Source organism: Nyctereutes procyonoides, unplaced genomic scaffold, assembly GCF_905146905.1.
Source record: "Nyctereutes procyonoides isolate TBG_1078 unplaced genomic scaffold, NYPRO_anot_genome, whole genome shotgun sequence".
Taxonomy (NCBI): domain Eukaryota; kingdom Metazoa; phylum Chordata; class Mammalia; order Carnivora; family Canidae; genus Nyctereutes; species Nyctereutes procyonoides.
The window spans coordinates 80,897,617-80,916,298 of NW_026575146.1; the positions used below are offsets into that span (position 1 = coordinate 80,897,617).

General features: G+C 51.6%; 1 protein-coding gene across 4 annotated transcripts in view; it reads right to left on the reverse strand.

Moving 5' to 3' along the window:
- Nucleotides 1-18,682, reverse strand: part of SIPA1L3 (signal induced proliferation associated 1 like 3) — a 235,714-nt gene that overhangs the window by 50,727 nt on the left and 166,305 nt on the right. For all 4 annotated transcript variants that reach the window (XM_055309713.1, XM_055309710.1, XM_055309712.1 and 1 more), the window contains exons 10-12: nucleotides 12,850-13,124; nucleotides 6,685-6,936; nucleotides 5,731-5,868 (exon numbers count right to left, since the gene is read on the reverse strand). In XM_055309713.1, coding sequence (XP_055165688.1) covers nucleotides 5,731-5,868; nucleotides 6,685-6,936; nucleotides 12,850-13,124 — 665 coding nt within the window. The remainder of the gene's footprint in view (nucleotides 1-5,730; nucleotides 5,869-6,684; nucleotides 6,937-12,849; nucleotides 13,125-18,682) is intronic.

Below are 18,682 nucleotides of genomic sequence, written 5' to 3' on the forward strand. Positions count from 1 at the left end.
GACTTTCCGGAACAATTAAGTAGCCCTTACAGCTGCCCTACCTGTGGCCTTACTGTGTGATGATAAATCCCTTCGGTGCCTCATGCCTTCTCGAGTTAGGTGTGCTGTCACTTGCAGTCAAATGCCTCCTCACCAATGTACCACTCTCTATGGAGCCAGCAGAGAAAAAAAGGGGGAAAAAAAAAAGCCAGCCAGGGGGTCTTGGCGAGCAAATGTCTCGGGTCCAGGCCAGCCCCCCACCGCAGGCTTGCTGAGCCAGGCACACAATTCTGCCCAATGCTCTATCCTGAGTTTGGTGGTTTGCTCACTTTGCAGACGAGGGTGGCAAGCTCCTGAGGACAGGGACAGCATGTGCTGGCCTCTGGCCCCCCAGCTGCCAGGACAGGTGCTGCAGGGGGCAGGTTCAGTCATCACCATCAAGGAGCACTTAACTAGTGCCAGGCACAGCTCTGAGTGCTCTGGAGGGTTTTCTTCCTTGAAGATTCTCAGTGCCGCTCAGGGACAGACCTTCCATATGTGAACAAATTCGGGATGCAGAGAGGGGAAGTCACTTGCATGAGCTCACATGGCTGATAAAGGGTGGGCCATGTGCAGAAGGGCCCTCACAATATTAAGAGCTTGATGAATTTGGCAAGTGGCAGGCCTGCTGGAGACAGCAGGGGACAGAGAGGAGTCCTGAGTGGGGGATGTCCTGCCTGGGCTGGAATGTCTGGCTGGGCTCACACAGGTTCCAGGACCTCATGGGACAGCTGTGCAGAGGGAGGAGGGGAAAGGGGAAAGGAGCTGAGGCTGAAGGTCACGGGAGCAGCCCTGGCCTGTCCACATGCTGAGGACTGGCTGTGAAAGACATTTCTGAGGTTTTAGGGGATATGCTGTGCTAGCATCGTTTTGCAAAACTTGGAAACCAGATGTAGACAGAGATGATGTGTCACTGTGGGGTGGGGACTCCAGGAGGGATTGTGTACTTTACCTCGATTTGGAGGATAAACTCAGTCCTTTGGCAGGACAGGTCTCTTGGGTCAATGTCTGCTCTCCAGAATCACACGGGTCTGGGTTCCTGTTGCAACTCTGGCCCTTCCTGGAAGAGTGATCCTGGCCATGTGAATTCACCTCACTCACTCTATATCCCCTCTGTGAAATGGGATGATTAAGTACCCACCTGTGTAGTCCCTGGCAGCACTCACTGAGATCAGGTGTATAGCTCAATGGAACAGACCAGAGAAGTCAGAAGCAGACCCACACAAATGTGCCCAATTAATTCCCCTTTCCAATGATCTTCTGCTTTAAAGAGCAAAAGCAATGCAATGGAAGAAGGAGGGCCTTTTCCAGAAATGGTGCTGGAGCAAATTGGATGTTGGTAGGCCAAAAAAGTTATGTCAACCTAAGCCTCTCACTTTATGCAAAAATTAACTCAAAATGGATCATGGACTTCAATGTGATATATAAAACAAAACTTTGAAGGGCACCTGGTGGGCTCAGTTGGTAGAGCATCTGACTCACTCTTGATATCAGGGTTATGAGTTCAAACCCCACCTTGGCGTGCAGCCTACTTTGAAAAAATAAATAAAACTTCCAGAAAAAAATGAGAAAATCTTCAAGACCCAGGTCTGGGCAAAGAGTTCTTAGACTTTACACCAAATTGTGAACTGTAAGAGGGAAACAATCTAACTCCGACCTCATCAAAATTGAGACTTTTTGTTCTGCTACAGATTCTGTTAAGGGGACGAAAGGACCCCCCTCCTTAACTCCCCCACCCTCCTGCCAAAAGACGAAAGGACAAATTAAAGACTGGGAGAAAATATTTGCAAATCACACAGCTGACAAAGAGCTCGTGCCTACTGTATATAAAGAACTCTCCAAAGCTGAAAAAATGTTGACTTCAATTAGAAAATGGGCAAAAGACATGCATGGACACCTCCCTAAAGAGATAAACAGCTGGCAAATAAGCACCCGAAAAGATGTTCACCATCATCAGCCAGTACAGAAATGCAAATTAAAATCACAATGAGATCTTGTTACACACCTATCAGAACAGCTACAATGAAACCAGTGAGGACACCTAAAGCTGGGGAGGATGTGGAGAAGCCTGATCACTCACACACAGTCGGGCGGAGTGTAAAATGGTACAGGCTCTCTGGAAAACAATTTGGCAGTTCCTTTTAAAACTAAAAATGGACTCACCACACGGTAAGCAATTGTATTTTTCCCCCTAAGCACTTCTCTACGTGCAAAGCACAACAGCACACCCATTCACTCAAGTAATACCGTCCTCCGTGTGCTGAGCAAGTAGCACTCTTAGAAGCATCGCTCCCTGCCCCCCATCCTTACTGAGACATAGCTGACAAATAAAACTGTAATACATTTCAAGTGTACGATGTGATGATTTGATAGATGTACATACATAGTGCGAAATGATAACCACAATCAGGTTAATGAGCACATCTCTCATCTCACAGAGTTACCTTAGTTGGGTGACAATGCTTAAAATTTACTCTCTTAGCAGATTTCAAATGTACAGTGCAGAATTATTATTTTTTTAAGATTTTATTTATTTATTCATGAGAGGCACACAGAGAGAAAGGCAGAGACATAGGCAGAGGGAGAAGCAGGCTCCATGCAGGGAACCTGATGTGGGACTCGATCCTGGTACTCCACAGGATCATGCCCCTGAGCTGAAGGCATATGCTTATTAACCACTGAGCCACCCAGGTGTCCCCAGAATTCTTAACCATAAGCATCACACCTCTATGTACATTTTATCTGCTGAACTTACTCCCCTTATAACCAAAACTTTGTACCCTCTGACCCAAATCTCCCCATTTCCCCCACCCCAGCCAATCACCACTCTACTCCATCTTTTCTAGTTCAATTGTTTTTTTTTTTTATTCTCTGTATTAAGTGACACCATCTAGTATTTGTCTTAGTCTACCGATTTATTTCACTTAGCATAATAACCTCCAGGTTCATCCACGTTGTTGCAAATGGCAGGACTTCCTTTCTTTATGGCTGAATAATATCCCATTGTGTATATATATCACATCCTCTTTATCTAACCATCAACAGATGCTTAGGTTGTTTCCATATCTTGGTAAGCAATTGTATTCTTGGGCATTTATTCTAGAGAAAGAAAAATGTATTTTCCTACATGTTCCGAGTATGAATGTTGATAATAGCTCAAGTGAGCATGAATGTTTAGAATAGCCCAAGCCCAGAAACCACCCAAATATCCTTTGATAGGCGAATGGTTGGTTACACAAACTGTGCTAGTTTCATACCATGGAATATAGCTCGGCAATAAGGAACTGACTATTGATACACACAACAGCTTGAATGAACCTTATGGAAATTATGCTGGGTGAAAAAGAATCTCAAAAGGATATACACTATACGATTCCTTATTATATAACATCTAAGAAATAGCAATAGAGATGCAGAATAGATTAATGGCTGCCAGAGATTAAGGATGGGGGCAGCTATAAAGGGGCAGCAGGAGGGAGCTCTGTGGTGATGGTACAGCTGAGTGTGTAAATTGTGGTGGTGGTTACACAACTGTACGCACGTGACAAAACTGCATAGAGCCACACATACACATACATGTGTAACTGGTGAATTCTGAATAAGCTCTAATGCCTTGCTTTGCTATTTGTATGGGGGAGGTTGGGTGAAGGGTTCATGGAGCTCCCTGTACATTTCTTTGCAATCTCTCATGAACCTGTAATTATTTCAGAAAGTAAAAAATAATAATAAAGGGAAGGGGCAAAGACTTTAGCAAAAAATGCTCCTGGACTTCTCAGTAACATCATTCTCACCACCTCTGTTCTTGGTCAATCACTTGGTACCAACCGACGTTCCAGCGTCAGCCACTGCTGCTGCCCAGGTGCCCTCACACCCCCGGATCCTCTCCATTCCTCCTGTATTCCACACCATTCTGCTTATTCATGTAAGCTTTTGCTCTGTCTAGAATGACTTTCTCCCTTTTCTCTGCAGCAAACTCCTACTTAATCTCTCAAAGCCCTGTTCAGATGTTGCCTCCTCCAGGCAGCCAACCTAGACCTCTGGGGCTGGGCTGCACTCTCTCTTCCAAGGCCTCAGTCTATGAGAGTGCTCGATGTGGTACGCATGGTTTCCAGGGCACTCTATCCACCACAGCCAGCAAACTGTGAACGAGTATCTCAAATAGTTCTCTGTGGCCCTGGCACACAGACGGTGCCTGAGACTCTGCCGAATGAAGGCTGAATGGTGGGGGCCAGAAAATGGAAGAGGAAGTGTGTTTTCCCCAATTTTACGGCAGAGCCCGAGAATGAGACAATGGTTAGGTCAGCGGCTCTCAGCGTGTTCCTCGGACCAGTAGCATCACTCTTGCACGTTCTATACTCCTGACCTACCAAGTTGGAGTCTCAGGGGCGAGACCCAGGAAATGTTTCAAGGCCCCCTTCTGGGTGATCCCGAGGCATGCTGAAGATTGGGACCCACTGGCTTAGTGGGCTGATCCCTCTTACAGCAGGGGCTCCCATTTAAACAAACTCACACGCTCACCCTGTCCTTTCATCAAATAGATCCTGAGGACCTACCACATGCTACCCCCTGTGCTGCGTGAGGGTCATACAAAGATGAACTGGGAAGGTCCCGGATCTTGAAGATGCGCTCACACACACACACGCGCGCACACAAACTCTTAACGTGGCTAACAGCACGGGGAGCGCTCAAGCCCACAGTCAGGAAATACGCAGGGAACTAAGGGGCAGAGTGGCAGCACCTCATCTAGGGCTGGGGGAGGTTCAGGGAAGACTTCCCAGAGGAGGAGCATCAGAGCTCAAGCTGGCAGGATGGGGGAGTATGGGGTGAAGAGTGTGAAGAATGTGTAGGCAGAGGGAGAACACGGAGGAGGGCTCTGAAATTCAGAGAGCCTACCTAGGAAAGTGAAAGCGACCAGTGAGGATGATGTGTGGCACTCCACAAGGCTGGAGAGGCGGGCAGGGCCTGGTGACTACAGGGACGTCCCCAAGCTATGTCCCGAGCGCTGTGGGACACGTAGGAGGGTCTGAAGCAGGGGACAGACATGGCCAGATAGAGGTGGCCAGGGTGGGGCTCTGGGGAAAGGAGAAGGGGGTGGGAGGCAGAGCTGCTTAGGAGGCTGAATGGATGGACTGTGGTAGGGGGGTTGGAGGAAGGGAGACATCCAGGATGAAGCCCACGGCTTTGGCCTGAGGACTGGGAATGGTGAATCTGCCCCTGATGGAGGCAGGCATCCTGGAGGACAAAGGGCACAGGGCACCAGGGCTGAAGACAGTTGGAGAGCTTGGGTTTATTCCGATGGCACAAGGGAGCCATGGGGGAGCCTGGGATATCCCTCAGGCTGCCAGACTGGAGAAGGGTGCAAGGGGACAGGAAAACTGGGTAATGCTGGTAGCCTGGTCTTAGGGAGCAGAGTTGGAGTGGTTGCTGCCATGCTAGAAGGCAGTCAGTCTTGCTTAAGCCAAGTGATGCAGGTGTCAAGAAAACACAGCAGAAATCCTGCCATGAAGAAAGTCAGGAGTGAGTCATGTCCAGGGCAGCTCGACCCTAAATCTCAATAAACAGCCCCTCCTCCTAAAGGTGCTCTGATGACCTTCAGGGATCCAGAAACCCTATAAAGTGGCAAATCACCTTCTAGGGTCTTTGCATTTCCTGGGGAAGGATTCCCAGCTTTCATCAGATTCCTTAATTTGGAAAGAATGGAGAGATGCTGACCTTTCTGGGGATGGCTTGTATCTCGTGTAGGTGGCCGACCCGGGGGTGGAGAAGCTCCCAGAAGGCTGTCGGTAGGGAGGGACTTTGTCGGCCCCTGCTGGTGATGCTGTGTAAGGGGTTTCTGGGAAGCTGACAGGCCTGGAACAGAAACAGGAGGGAGGGGTGAGCTGAGGATACCCTTGCCCTCAGAGGGGGAAGACAGATCTCTCCCTCAGGCCCAACCTGCATCGTCAAGCATCCCATCTGCTTCGTCCACCACTCTCCCATCAGGATGGAGAGAGAGCTGCTGAGAGCAAAGGATGGTGTCCAGGAGCGGGGATACCCCTTGGGCCCCCACCCCCTTCCCCCTTGCAGCTGTGCCTGCCCCTCAGCTTCTGGGGCCTATGGAGGCCTGACAGGGGCCGCTGAAGCTAGATGCACCTCTGCAAGCCAGATTCCTTCATTTCCTGGAAATTCTTCTTCATTTTTAAATATATACTATATTCAAAATAATTCATCTGTAAGGTACACACCATCCTAATAAAACAAACTCCCAAAGCTACTACCCAACCCGAGGCCCAGGATGGCTCCACCACGACGCGTCTGCCTGTGGCCTTTCCCCCTTCCCTGCCTCCCCCAGAAGTGAGCACTGCCCTGAATTCTGTGCTTATCGGTCCCTTGATCTTTTAAAAAATATATAGTTTTAATCATCCATGGTATGGTGGATGTCCAGCTTCAGACACGGAGCTCTGCAGCTCTGGGCCCTCACACAAGAGGCTCATAATGAAAATGTGAGGGAAGAGAGGGAGGGAGGAAGGGAGGCACAGGGACGAGGAGCGGAGAAGAGGAGGAAAAAGACCTAGGAGAGGAAGAGGCTGGACAATAGAGCAAGCAGGGAGCAAAGGGCAAAGCACGAGGCAGAGCAGAGGGAGGCAGAGCAGAGGGACGGGGGTGGCAGCCCTTATCAGTCCTTACCTCTTGCTGTGCAGGGGTTGGGGCTCCCGGAAGGGGACCATGGGGGTCTGCTTCGGGGGCCGGCTCAGGGACTGGGCGTGGCCGGGGGTGCCGGGGTTGGCCCACTTGGAGGCTGGTAGAGAGTTGTGGGAGGCAGGCCCGCTCCACTGCCAGGGGGCATTGCTGCGGTAGGGCGGCCGGCTCCCGGGAGGCACGCTCTCCGGCTCCGTCTTGGGCTCCGAGGTATTCATGTCATAGGTCTCCAGCCACCCCCTGGGGAGAAAAACAGCATCACTCAGAAGGGCCCTGATGCACCGGCACACATGCCTGCGGCCCGGTGTAGACTGCTGCCTTGTCACCCGGGCCGGGGTGGCGTGGCCAAATCTGAACCACGGGGGCCTGCTGTAAAGGCCGAGCAGGTGCCCTTTAAATTGGTCTGAAACTGCAGCTCAGAGAAGTCAGTCAGGATAGGGCCCGACACGGAGGCTCTGACCGCTTGGGCCCTCTCCCTCACCTCCTCTCTGCTCCTCACTCTGTCGTCTTCCTTCCTCTCCCTTCTCCCTGACCCAGGCCTCAAGTGGACCAGTGTCCCCCATGGAATGGCTCAGCCTCCCTCCACCCCCCACCCCCGCAGCGGTACTCGGGGCCAGAAAGGCGGATGCCCTCAGAATCAAAGGATAGTATCCGCCTTGTTCCAAAGAAGCTCAAAGGCAGCTAGAAGAGGAGCAGGTGACCTACTTTGCAGGGTGGTTAAAAAAAAAAAAAAAAACCACGAAATCCAGAACCTTGAAATAGATGCAGCAGGGCCTGTGACTCCCCCCAGACCAGGCTGGCACACACCCTGCAGTGTTCCTGGCTCGGGGCGGGGAGAGCCTCGCGCCAGGCTGGCATTCGCCACCACCGCTGCGGTGCAGCACGGGAGGGGGCCCTGAGTCCAAGGAGGGGGCCGTGCTCAGGAAACCCACCTCCTAGCAGCTGTGGGAGCTGGGCTTGGAGGCGCCCTCAGCCTAGAAGCCCTCATGCCCTCATCAAGCTGATCCTCTGTGGCTCTCCTGAGTCCTCTGGAGCCCAGGGGAACTCTCAGGACTGGCAAAAGATGTGGTGGATTTGTGGCTGGGGGTTTGGGAAGACGTGGCTGCTGAGTCTTCAAAAGGTGACACCTGGGCCCAACACGCTGTGCCCTTCAGCAACATTAGGGTCAGAGCTCCTTCTGGCGATCTCTCTGGGTTGGGAGGTAGCCGTGCCTCCCCTGCACCATACGAGGAGTGACAACACAAACATCTAGCAGAATCCATAGGTGTGCCAGGCCTAGGCGGAGCTAGACAAGGGTACCATCAGCTTCTACATCCCTTCACCCGGGAACAGGTCTGTGTGCTCTGTGGGGCTGACCCCACTTCCTGGCTCCAGGTATGAGCATGTCACCCAGGCCTGGCCAATAAGAAACTCTTCCTTCCTCTCAACCCCCTGCCCCTAACACAATGATTGGCACAGGACTGTCATGTGCCCTATGTGGGGCCCATCAGAGATGGTATGGCCTCTGGAACTGTTTCTGTGGGAAAGATCTAGTTCACTGGGGCTGCTGTGCTGGGGAACCCTAAGCTGAAACTGTGAAGAAGGGTGGATCATCTTTGTCCCACGAAATGGGAGATGGCCTGAGAATGACAGCAATGGAGAAAAGGAGACAGGTGACAAAGATTCCTAATGAGGGTGTTTGAGTCCCTAGAACTGGCCACGTCTCTATCTTGCTCTGTCTCCTAGTTTGTCAGATAGGAAAACCAGGAAAGTCTTTTTTTTGCTTCACCAAGTTTGAGTTGGTTCTCGTGTTGGGAATTAGAATCCTGATCACTACAACCGCAATTTTGAGAAAAGTAATCTGAGGCACAGAGACGGTAAGTAACCTGTCCAGGGTCACACAGCCAGTAAGAGGCAAAAACTGGATTTAAATATTGTCGCTTGACTCCAAAGGCCCCAACTTCAACAACCGCGCACAAAGGTCCACTGAAGAGTGGTTTGGGAGCCAGTAAGCAGGTTTCTAGGGTCCCTGACTTCTCTCCCAGTTACTGACAGTGTGGCCATTGGTCAGGAGCCCTTGGGAATAATCTCAAGGAGAGAAATATTATCCAGTCATCTTTAAGGCAGCATAAGGTGGTGGAGAGCCAGGGCTTTTGGGCCAGATGGCCAGCTCAGACCCCAGCCTTGCCACGTACAGCCTGTACGGCCTGGGCGAAGGATTTCCTTCTAGAACCTGTTTCCTCACTGTAAGACAGTGGTGGCTGCAGGCACTCTAGAGCACCAGGAGAAAGTCTGGTGTGTTCCAAGTGCTTAATAAATGGGATTTGGCACTGCTGCCTTCGCCAGCCGATTCTGTGGCCAATCTGCCTGGTGTTCCCACATGCTCAGAGGCTGAGTCCCCCTTCCACCTTCTGAGGTCCAACCACACCCTGCTGGGAGCTCTAGAACAAATTCTTCCCCGCTGGTCTGAGAACCAGCAGCACGCACAACACCCAAGAGCTCCGCAGAGGAATGCAGATCCCTGGGTCTTATCTAAGCCCACTGGAATCAGAATCCTCCTTGAGCTGGGGCCCAGGAATCTGCATTTTACAAGCTGCTGGAGAGGATTTCGACAGAAGAAAAAGTTTGAGAAAGTGGGACAGAATGGCATCCCTGTCCCCTGTCCCCATCCCCTGGTTTCACCCACCAGAAGCCACCATAGCTCCTAGTTTCTTGCATGCTCAAAAATATCCTATGCAGTCATTTCTGTGCAGATATCTTATGCAAATATTATTTAAAACAGCAATAAAAAAGTTCCCCGAGCCTGTGTGAGCGTCCAAGGTCGCGATGATCATCTCATCAGGCTGTGGGACATCAGGCTCCCAGCTTCTTGGCCCAGCTCAGCCGTGGCCAGCAGAGTAGGGCTCACTCAAGAACCCCTGCCTTACGGCCTGGGAGTGTGCAGATGATCCACTCTACTATTCAGTGTCCCAAGAGTCTGGGGTCCACTCACACTGTGCAGAGCCTGGCTGGCGGCGGGGAGAATGCCTCTGCCCATCCCCGTGTGGTCTCCCCTCAGGGCTTTTGACGTTTGAGCCAAGGGGCCAGGGCTGCAGCAAGAGGTTGGAGACCCCAGAGCTGGGGTGATCAGCTCTGCAAATGAGGTCAGCGGGACATCCCTGCATTTGAAGAACCAACAAAAGCCATGCAAGTTCCCACCTACACCTGCCCCTGCAAATGGGGGATCCTATTTCAGTGGCTGCCCTGCCCAGGGGGTAGGATGATGGGCAGGGAACAGGGCTCATCTGTCTGCTCATACCCACCCTGGCCTGGTCTCCCCAAAGTCTCCCCAAAGCTGGGGAAGGGAGCCTGCACACTTTTGCTTCAGTTGGGTCCCTACCTGCAGGCCCAGGAACGTCTTTGTGGCCTTCGGTGTACAGAGAATTGTCCGGCAGGCAGACTGGCTTATCCTGTGCACACGCGTGGGTGTGTACAGGGCAAGGGGGGGTCTGCTGGGGAGCTGCCTGTGGAGTTACTTCGGCTTGACTTGCCTCTGCAGAGCCTGGAGCGGGTGTGGCCTGGGCTGTGGCACCTTAAGAGGGCTGAGGGAAGGAGATGCCTGGGGCCTGACTGGAGTCCCAGGGGGAGACTGGGGAGGTGGGTGAGGGGTGGCCAAGCCTGTGGCTGCAGGGTTTTGGTGTGCCCAGAACTGCCCCCTACCAAGCTCGAAGTAAACACAACTGGGCATGCCCGCAGCCCTCCTCAGCTTTCTGGGGCGGCACAGGAGAGCGCAGCGGGGAGCCTGGGTGGGGGTGCAGCTGCCACTCAGTAGCTGCACATGTCTGCACAGGCGACGGGTCGACTCTGGGCCTCAGTTTTTCATTTGCCAAGTGAGGGTCACACCAGCCTGGTGAGGTCACCTCCTCTCAGCCTTCCCCTTAGCTCACTCAGCTCCAGACCCTCTTTGCCGTCTGGCAACAAGACGAGGGTCTTGTCCTCATGTTTGTGATGGCCACTCCCTCGCTGCAAGGCCCTTCTTCTGGCTCCTTCTCACCTTCGGGCCTTCCCTGATCACCTTGTCCAAAGTTGGGCTATGCTCTTGACTCGTGTCACATCCAGGATCTCACAGCTGGTGTCTCCAGGGTGCCCCCTAAGGCCAAGTGCTGTTCTATGCGCTTTACCAAGCTTTTCTCCAACCTCACAACCATCTTTGGGACAAGGATCTATTACTGTCCTCGTCTAACAGATGAAGAAACTGAGGCACAGGGTATGAGGCCACTAGCCCAGGGCCAGTTACTATGAGGAAGGGCTAAGATTCAAACCCAGGTAATCTCACTGCAGAGCCTGCCTTCCCATGATGCTCCACTGCCTCCCTCTTTTGCAATGTGAAATCATCTTATTCTCTTGTTTTCTGTTTGCCTCCCCTGCTCCGGTCAGCAGCTCCACGAGGGCCAAGGCCTGGCTATCCTTTGTGCAGCTCTGTTTCCAGCACTTGGGATGTAGTGCTTCTCTCTCTGTCTCTGTCTCCAGTCACCTCTGGAGGTTGCTAGGGCGCCAACTCATTATTCTAAAAGCTGCATTCACCCTGCCCTCCCCATATCGTAAATTATACCTCAGAGTAACCGAATAGTTACTGAAACAACGTTCTTTTTAAAAGAACTTCAGCCAATAAACGAAGAAGGAATGATGGAATTGAGAACATTCCTTGCTACTCCGTGACCCGTGATGACATAATCGATTCAGACAATAATGACATATGGCTGTTGGGTGGACCGTGTAGGATGACGGGTCAGGCACCATCATGTGACCCCCTCTGGCTGCCCTCAGGATCACTCATGGAGGGCAACCAGACACGTGGGGCCTCATGACAGACATACACCTGGGAAGTGTCATTACCAGATTTAACCAGAATTGGATCAAGCTTCTGCGTCAAACTCTGGTGTACTGGAAATTCATGGGCTGGAGGAACAGGGTAAAGGACACCAGAGGGATGCAAGCAGCTAAATACAGCAAGGGGGAAACTCCAAAGGACAAGTGACCTGGTTTCTTCCCAAAATAAATTCCAAGGGGAAAAAAAAAAAAAAGCGGGAGGCGAAACTTAAAGATTAAAAGAGCCTGAAGAGACCCATCAACCAAGTACAACAGAAGAAGCATGATTAACAAAACAATTCTTTATAAAAAAGATCTCTCTGACACAAGAGAAAGGTAAACACAGATGGGGAGGTGATACTGACTTACTGGTAAAAAATTTAAGTACAGTCATAATCTTCTAAATTTTCTTACTGTGTAGAGATACATTTTAAGCAGTGGGACTGCTTCAAATCTGAGGGAGGGAGGTACGGAGCTTGAAAAAAAAAAAAAACCTGGCTGCATCTTGATGTTTTTAAAATGGGGCTTGGTATACTTTTGATATATTTCAAGTTTTCCTGTAAAAAAACAAACAAACTCTCCGTTGTCTTCCCACTGTATGTGGAATAAAACCCACGCCTGGCACTGTGTCCAGAAGCTCCCCTGGAGGTTGCCCCACCTCTCCCCGCTGTTCTGGGCACTCCGGTCTCTGTGCTGCATGGATGGATGTGCCACACACACTCACACTTCGGAGAGGCTGTCCAGACTCTGTCTGGGACCCCCTGGCCCAGACAAGACCATGTGGCTGTCTCTGCACAGTAGCCTTCCCTGACCTGTAAGCAGCTCTCCCACCATGCTGCGGCCCTGTATCTATCCTTTTTCTTCTTAAACCTTATTACTGCCTGGTCCAGCATTCTATCTATTTAGTTACTGCCTGTCCCTCCCTCTAGAACACAAACTCCAAGGGAGCAGGCACTCCATTTGATCACCGCTCTATCCCCAGCACTTCGAATGGAGCTCGCACCTAGTAGAGGCACAATAAATAGATGCTGAAGAAAAGAACCAGTGCAGTGTGCCCTTGGGGCAAGTCACTTTCAAAGCTGTGTGCATCATCTAGAAAATGGGACTAACGAGGGTGTCCACCTCATGGGGCTGTTGCAGATGTTATATGGGACAGAGTGCATTTGAAGAGCTTCAGCCGTAAGGGGCACGCAGCATGTGTTCGTGTATGTTGACTCTCGCCCTCTCACCATTAGCACTGTTCCTGCTGAGAAAGGGCCTCGGGTGACAGCACTCTGGAAGCTGTTAACCCCCCCGGCTCCCACCTTACAGGGCAGAGGCCCTTACCTCCGGGGTGTGCCGTCGTCGAAAGGCGGGATGATGACCACCTTGACGGTGACAGAGGTGCGCAGGAGGTCGATCATCTGATCGTGGGTCAGCGTGACCACAGCCACCTTGCAGATCTCCACCAGTCGGCTACCTTGCCGGAGGCCAGCCTGCCAGGCAAACCCGTAGTCCTCCACCTCGGCCACTGTCCCATCGTACTTCACGTGGAAGCCCAGCTGCCCAAGCCCGTTCCGCCGCAGGGTCATGTCCACCGTCTCCCAGCCATTGGTCATGACCTGTAGGCAACAGGCAGTATCTAGCCTCAGAAGAAGCTGTTTGGGGCCAGCTCTGGACGACCCCTGCATAGATTCCCTCCTTTGGGGCCTAAGACTCTGCTGACCCCCATCCCTCCCAGATGACACGAGGATACAGAAGCATGAACACCCATCTAATCCCAGCCTGGGCTCCTGACTTCTGAAGAAGAAATGTGGATATGTAACCATGTGGCTTATTAGCTTGCAGAGACCATGAGAGTCATGAGCCATGTTCTCCAAATGCTCCTGGCCTCCCTCTTTCCCCAGCTGTTGGGGGAATTATACTTCCTGGCTTCCTGTGGGTGGGCTCTGGGACGTGTTTTGGTCAATGAGTTGTGAGTGGAAATGTCATGTCATCTAGGCTGGGGCATTTAATTGCTGGAGCCAGACCCTCCATAGGCCTTTTCCCTCTGCTACATCTCCTGGGGTCCCAGAGTGAAAACAGTGTGGAACAGAGACTCTTGCTGAACCTAAGATGGACATGTAGTGTGGGCAACAGCTAAATTTTTGTTGTTTTAAGCCACTACTATTTTATCCTGACCCGATGACTCTAAGCAAAGTAGGCTGGAGAAGCAGCAGACCAGAGATCCTGGGATCCTTTCTGGTTGGGGGCTCATGCCACACTTTTTACTTCACGACCTCATTCATAGCAGCGCAGCCCCCTCCCCGATCTCCTCCTCAAACTGACCTCCAACCTGGAGCTGCTTAGACCACACAAGGCCTTGCTTACAACTCACTCCCTGCTTCACCTGTGAATGAAGTGTCACCACAATTGAGTCCTATTCTAGAAAGGATGACCTGCCGAAGAGAACCCCGGTCCCTCAGTGTGTCCTGAGAAATTCCCTCCTCTTCTTGGGAGAAAAAGATTCACTTAACAAGCCACAGCTACAGCTATTAAACAAGTGACATCGAGATCGGTCTGTGCTCTCGGAAAACTGCATTAAGGAAAGAGGATGTGTAATAATAGTTCAAATTGCCGATGGGAAACCCATTTCCTGGCTAGAAATTATGCTGCCTGATGTACCTATCACAGCGGGGGCTTTCACACTTCCCTGATCACTACGCACAGTGAGGAATTTTTAAGTTCCAAACCACCTTACGCATTCACACGTCCATTTGCACACACATGTTCCTTGCAATCCAAATCAATTACATTGCTAAGCGTAGGTCGCCAGAAATGAGAGCGTGGGTGGGAAAGCACTCACCTGAAGAGGTAACCACATCTGGTTTCGATGGCCAGAATCTGGACAGTAGGGGCAGGACCGGAGCACTGCTCCACAGAATAGTACTCATTCTTGCTCACCCAGAGGGACTGTGATACTTTGTATTCTTTCCTAACCTGTCCTCGAAAATTCCTGATGGAGACCCAACAATTGATTTCATAGCCCAGCTTGTTCACGGGACAATGAAAAATTACTGTTACTTATTTATGTATGATAATGACAAAACAGTTGTTTTTTGAACAGTCTATGTGTTGTCGAGATAAATATTGAAACGTGTACAGATGAAATGACAGGATGTCCAGGATTTGTTTCAAAATAATCAGGGGGAAGGGAAAGGAGAGTAGGAAGAAACAAGGCTGGCCCCAGGCTGGCTGACAGCTGGGGGAATGGGTGACGGCCTAGGAGTTCCCTAGGTTGAGTCCTTCTACTCTTATGTCTGTCTGACATCTTCCATAATTAACAAGTTTAAACAATTGGTAGGAAAGGAAAGCCTAGTGGTTAGTGCATCGAAAGGGGAACCTGTGGCTGGCTCCATCCTAGCCCACTCCTGCTTTGGGAGTCCGAATTCTTCCCCCTGAAGCGGTCACCCTCGTATCCAAAGAATCTGGCTGGGTGACAGAGAAACGTCCTGTGTGTCTGCACCCGTGACCCATGAGGCCACACCGGCCCCAGGGGGCACGGGGAGGGCCCAACTGTCCCCGGGGGCTGCAGCAGGCCTGCTGGCTGCCTCCATTCTATTCTTCCCTTCCTGCTTTCTGTAATAAAGCCTCCCGTGGGACAGCAGACTTGGACTGAAGTGCAGCCACCTGGTGGAGGCCCGATTTCTCGGCTTCTCTCACAGCTGGGTGTGCACATAGGACTTGGTTGTGGCCAAAAATAGGAGAAGTGTTGGCACTTCTACTTTGTGTTCTTCCAAATAAAATTGCTTGCCCTCCTCACTCACACTTTCTCCTGTCCCACCGACAGTGGATATGGAGCTATACCAACCAATATGGAAGGAAAAGGAGGTGCCACAAGACGGAAGGGACAGGAGTCCCTGAGTCATTCCTGCCACTGTGACCAGCCTGGGCATCAGCTACAAGAGAAATAAACCCCACTTCCTTTCAGCTACTGGATTTCTCAGCAGCCCAGTCTGTAACTACCCACTACAGCTGCTCTGGACCATTATGGATATGGAAGGGAGAGCTGGTTGGGGAGCTGTGTGGCTGCTCTTTTAAATGTCCTGCAACTTCTGTCCCCTGTGCTTTTCTAACAAACCAAAGGAAGCCCCACCTGAAGAACAGAAGCATTCCTGCTGTTTACAAGGTTCTAGAAAGGCCCCATGGCATAGGGAACACTGTAGGAGACCAAACGTGTTATCAGTTCAGAGGACCCTGTGCCCTGCCACGCGGCCCCACTGCCCCAGGCCCCCTTTTAAAGTTAATTTTCATGGGGACTGATTGTTGTGTGCTAGGCACTGAGTAAGCCCTTCATATGCTTAAACTCGCCAGTATCTCACTTGTGAGGCAGGTACAATTAATCTGCTTATCTTACAGGTATAAGACCATTACAGACCTCATTTAAAAAAAAAAGATTTTATTTATTTGAGAACAAGAGAGAGGGAGAGAGAATGAGCAGGAGGGAGAATGAGGAGGAGAGGGAGACACAGACTCCCCGCTGAGCAGGGAGCCCGATGCAGGACTCCATCCCAGGGCCCTGGGATCATGACCTGAGCCAAAGGCAGATGATGCTTAACCAACTGAGCCACTCAGGAGCCCCTAGACCTTATTTTTTTAACTCTTGCTTTTAGCCTCCATGCTGTATTCTCTGCTGCTCCCCTTGTTTCTTCCCCCTCGTTCTGCACCTAGATGACTCTGACTTCTTGCTTTTATCTCGTTTTAAAAGTCGCTTCCTCAGGGAGCCCCCGGGCCCAGATTTACAAGCTGGGGTACTTGGTGGGTTGTGTAAATGAGAAGTAAGCTGGTGGAACCATGGCCAAAAGGTATACTTGTGCCCATCTAAAGGGAGCACCGATCGTCCTGATTCAGGGGACCACTGCCCTGTGCAAACATGCTCAGTATGTCCAGAGCCCCCAGGAGAGCCCCCAGAAAGTTACACTCACATGAAACCTTCTGAATGTCAATCTTTGGTAACTAACATGCTGGTTACATATCCTGGGGCTGCATCCGACCTGTGGGTTTGAGACCTCTTCCCTTGATAGGTTCCCCTGGCATCCTCAACACTCCCTCTTTAACCTCTCAGCACTTGTAACTCTGTTCGATTTCTGCCTCAGATGGGAGACCCGGGAAGGCGGCCGAGGCCCATTATGGTCACTGCTGTGTCCCAGCACTGCCTGGCTCAGAGACAAGCACATAATAATAGTCGCTGACTTAACAAACAAAGGATGTCTGGATCCCAGCTCTGCTGGGGAGGGCGGGGACTCCTTCCCCTGGAAGACTCTGTGAAGCAGACAGACTTGCTGTCATGAGTCGTTTACGACGGGTTTGTCCCTTCACAGAGGATGGCTTACATCATCACTTCCTGGCCACCTGGTTCCTCAGTGGGCTTTGGGGCGCTGAGATTGTGAGGCGGGCTGTACAACACTGCACTGACAGTAGGCTCGGGGGTGGGCGTGGGACGGAGTGGCACAGAGAGGACGTGGGTAAAACGTGTAACCTGGCACGGTGCCTGGCATGGTCACTGCCCAAGAAAAGCGAGCTGCTGTCAGGATTTTGGGAGGAAGAATTATGTTTAAGAACCCAGGCACTCAAACTCTCTCTGGGTCCCAGATTCCTCATCTGTGAAGGGATGAGGAATGGTATCTCCCTCACTGAGCTCTTGCAAGGAAAGAATGCAAAATCGTGCAGGGCGCTGGGCAGGCAGGGTCTGACAGCCCTCCGTAAATGTTCACTTGTGCTATTACTACAGGGCGGTATGCACCTGAGCGTTCAGTACCAGTTCACCGAGTGCGTGCTGCACGCCAGCCTCAGTGCTGAGGACAGAGCGGTGAGCAACAAATACATGAACACACTTCATATGGTGTAACTGCTATGGAGAAAATTAAAGCAGGGTAAGTGGGTGGAATATGCTCAAGGCCACGTTGCGGGGGGGTTGCAATTTTACATAATGAGGCCTCTCTGACAAGGTGACATGTGAGTAGAAGAGAGAAGTGAGCCACAGTGGCATCAGAAAAAGTGCTCCAGCGAGAGGGTAGTGCAAAGGCCCTGAGGTTGGATGCCTGTCTAGCATACTCGGGAAGCAGCAGAGGTCTGTGTCCCCAGAGCAGAGGGAGCGACAGGGAGCCAGATCACACAGGGTCTCACAAGCTACTGCAGGGACTCTGGCTTTCACCTAGAGTGGGCAGAGGGTTCTGAGCAGAGCAGCAATGGGACCAGATCCCCCAGACTGCCTTACTGAGGACAGACCAGAGGGAAGTCAGGGTGGAGGCAACAGAGACCAGCGAGGAGGTGACTGCAGAGTCCAGGAGCAGCTGGGGAGCCCGTGGGAGGGGAGAAGAAGAGGGAATCTGCCCACCGGAGGTGGTGCTGCCAGAGGGGATGTGGGTATGAGAGGAGGAGCACAGCCAGGATGAGGCCAAGGCTTCTGACCTCAACAAATGAAGCAGCGGACTTGCCCTTTACCAAGACAGGAAGATTCTGTGGGGCAGCGGGGGAAAAGCCAGGAGTTTGCTCTTGGGCATGTTGTTTGAGAGCCTTAGAAACACCCGCGAGAAGATGCCGAGTGAGCAGTCAGCTCCCAGTCTCGAGTTTGGGCACAGATGGGTTTCAGAGTCAGGAAAACCTGGATTCAGACCCCAGTCTGCCACCTGCTGTCTGCATGACCTTCTGTGAGTGCCTATACCTCTCGGAGCCTCAATCTCATCCTGTTAAGTGGGGGTAAGAACAGTGCCTACGCTCCGTGGGGAGGATGACTGTGGGTTCTCGCATGCATGCTGCTTATTAGCACAGTCAGGGTTCAATTAAACCCATTCAACTAACCAACTAATCAGTATTTATTGAACACCTACCATGCAGCAGCCCTGATCCTTGCAGAGGACATAAGCAGGTGAACAAAATACACTGAGGCCCTGGTTCTCAGATCTCACAGCCATGGCACTACCTAAGGCTGAGCATGAATTGTGGGGTCAGGGAAGCTGAGAGCAGGGCTTCATCAACTCGACCTGAAATCAATGAGAGCGTGCCAAGGCCCAGAAAGGAGAACGCGCTGGCCTCTGGAGGTCACAGCCCATGGAGTCAGGCAGGCTTGTCTGGAAAGCATAACTCATCCAATTCTTGAAGCTTTCCCCTGACATATGGTAATTTTTGCTCCCATTTTCAG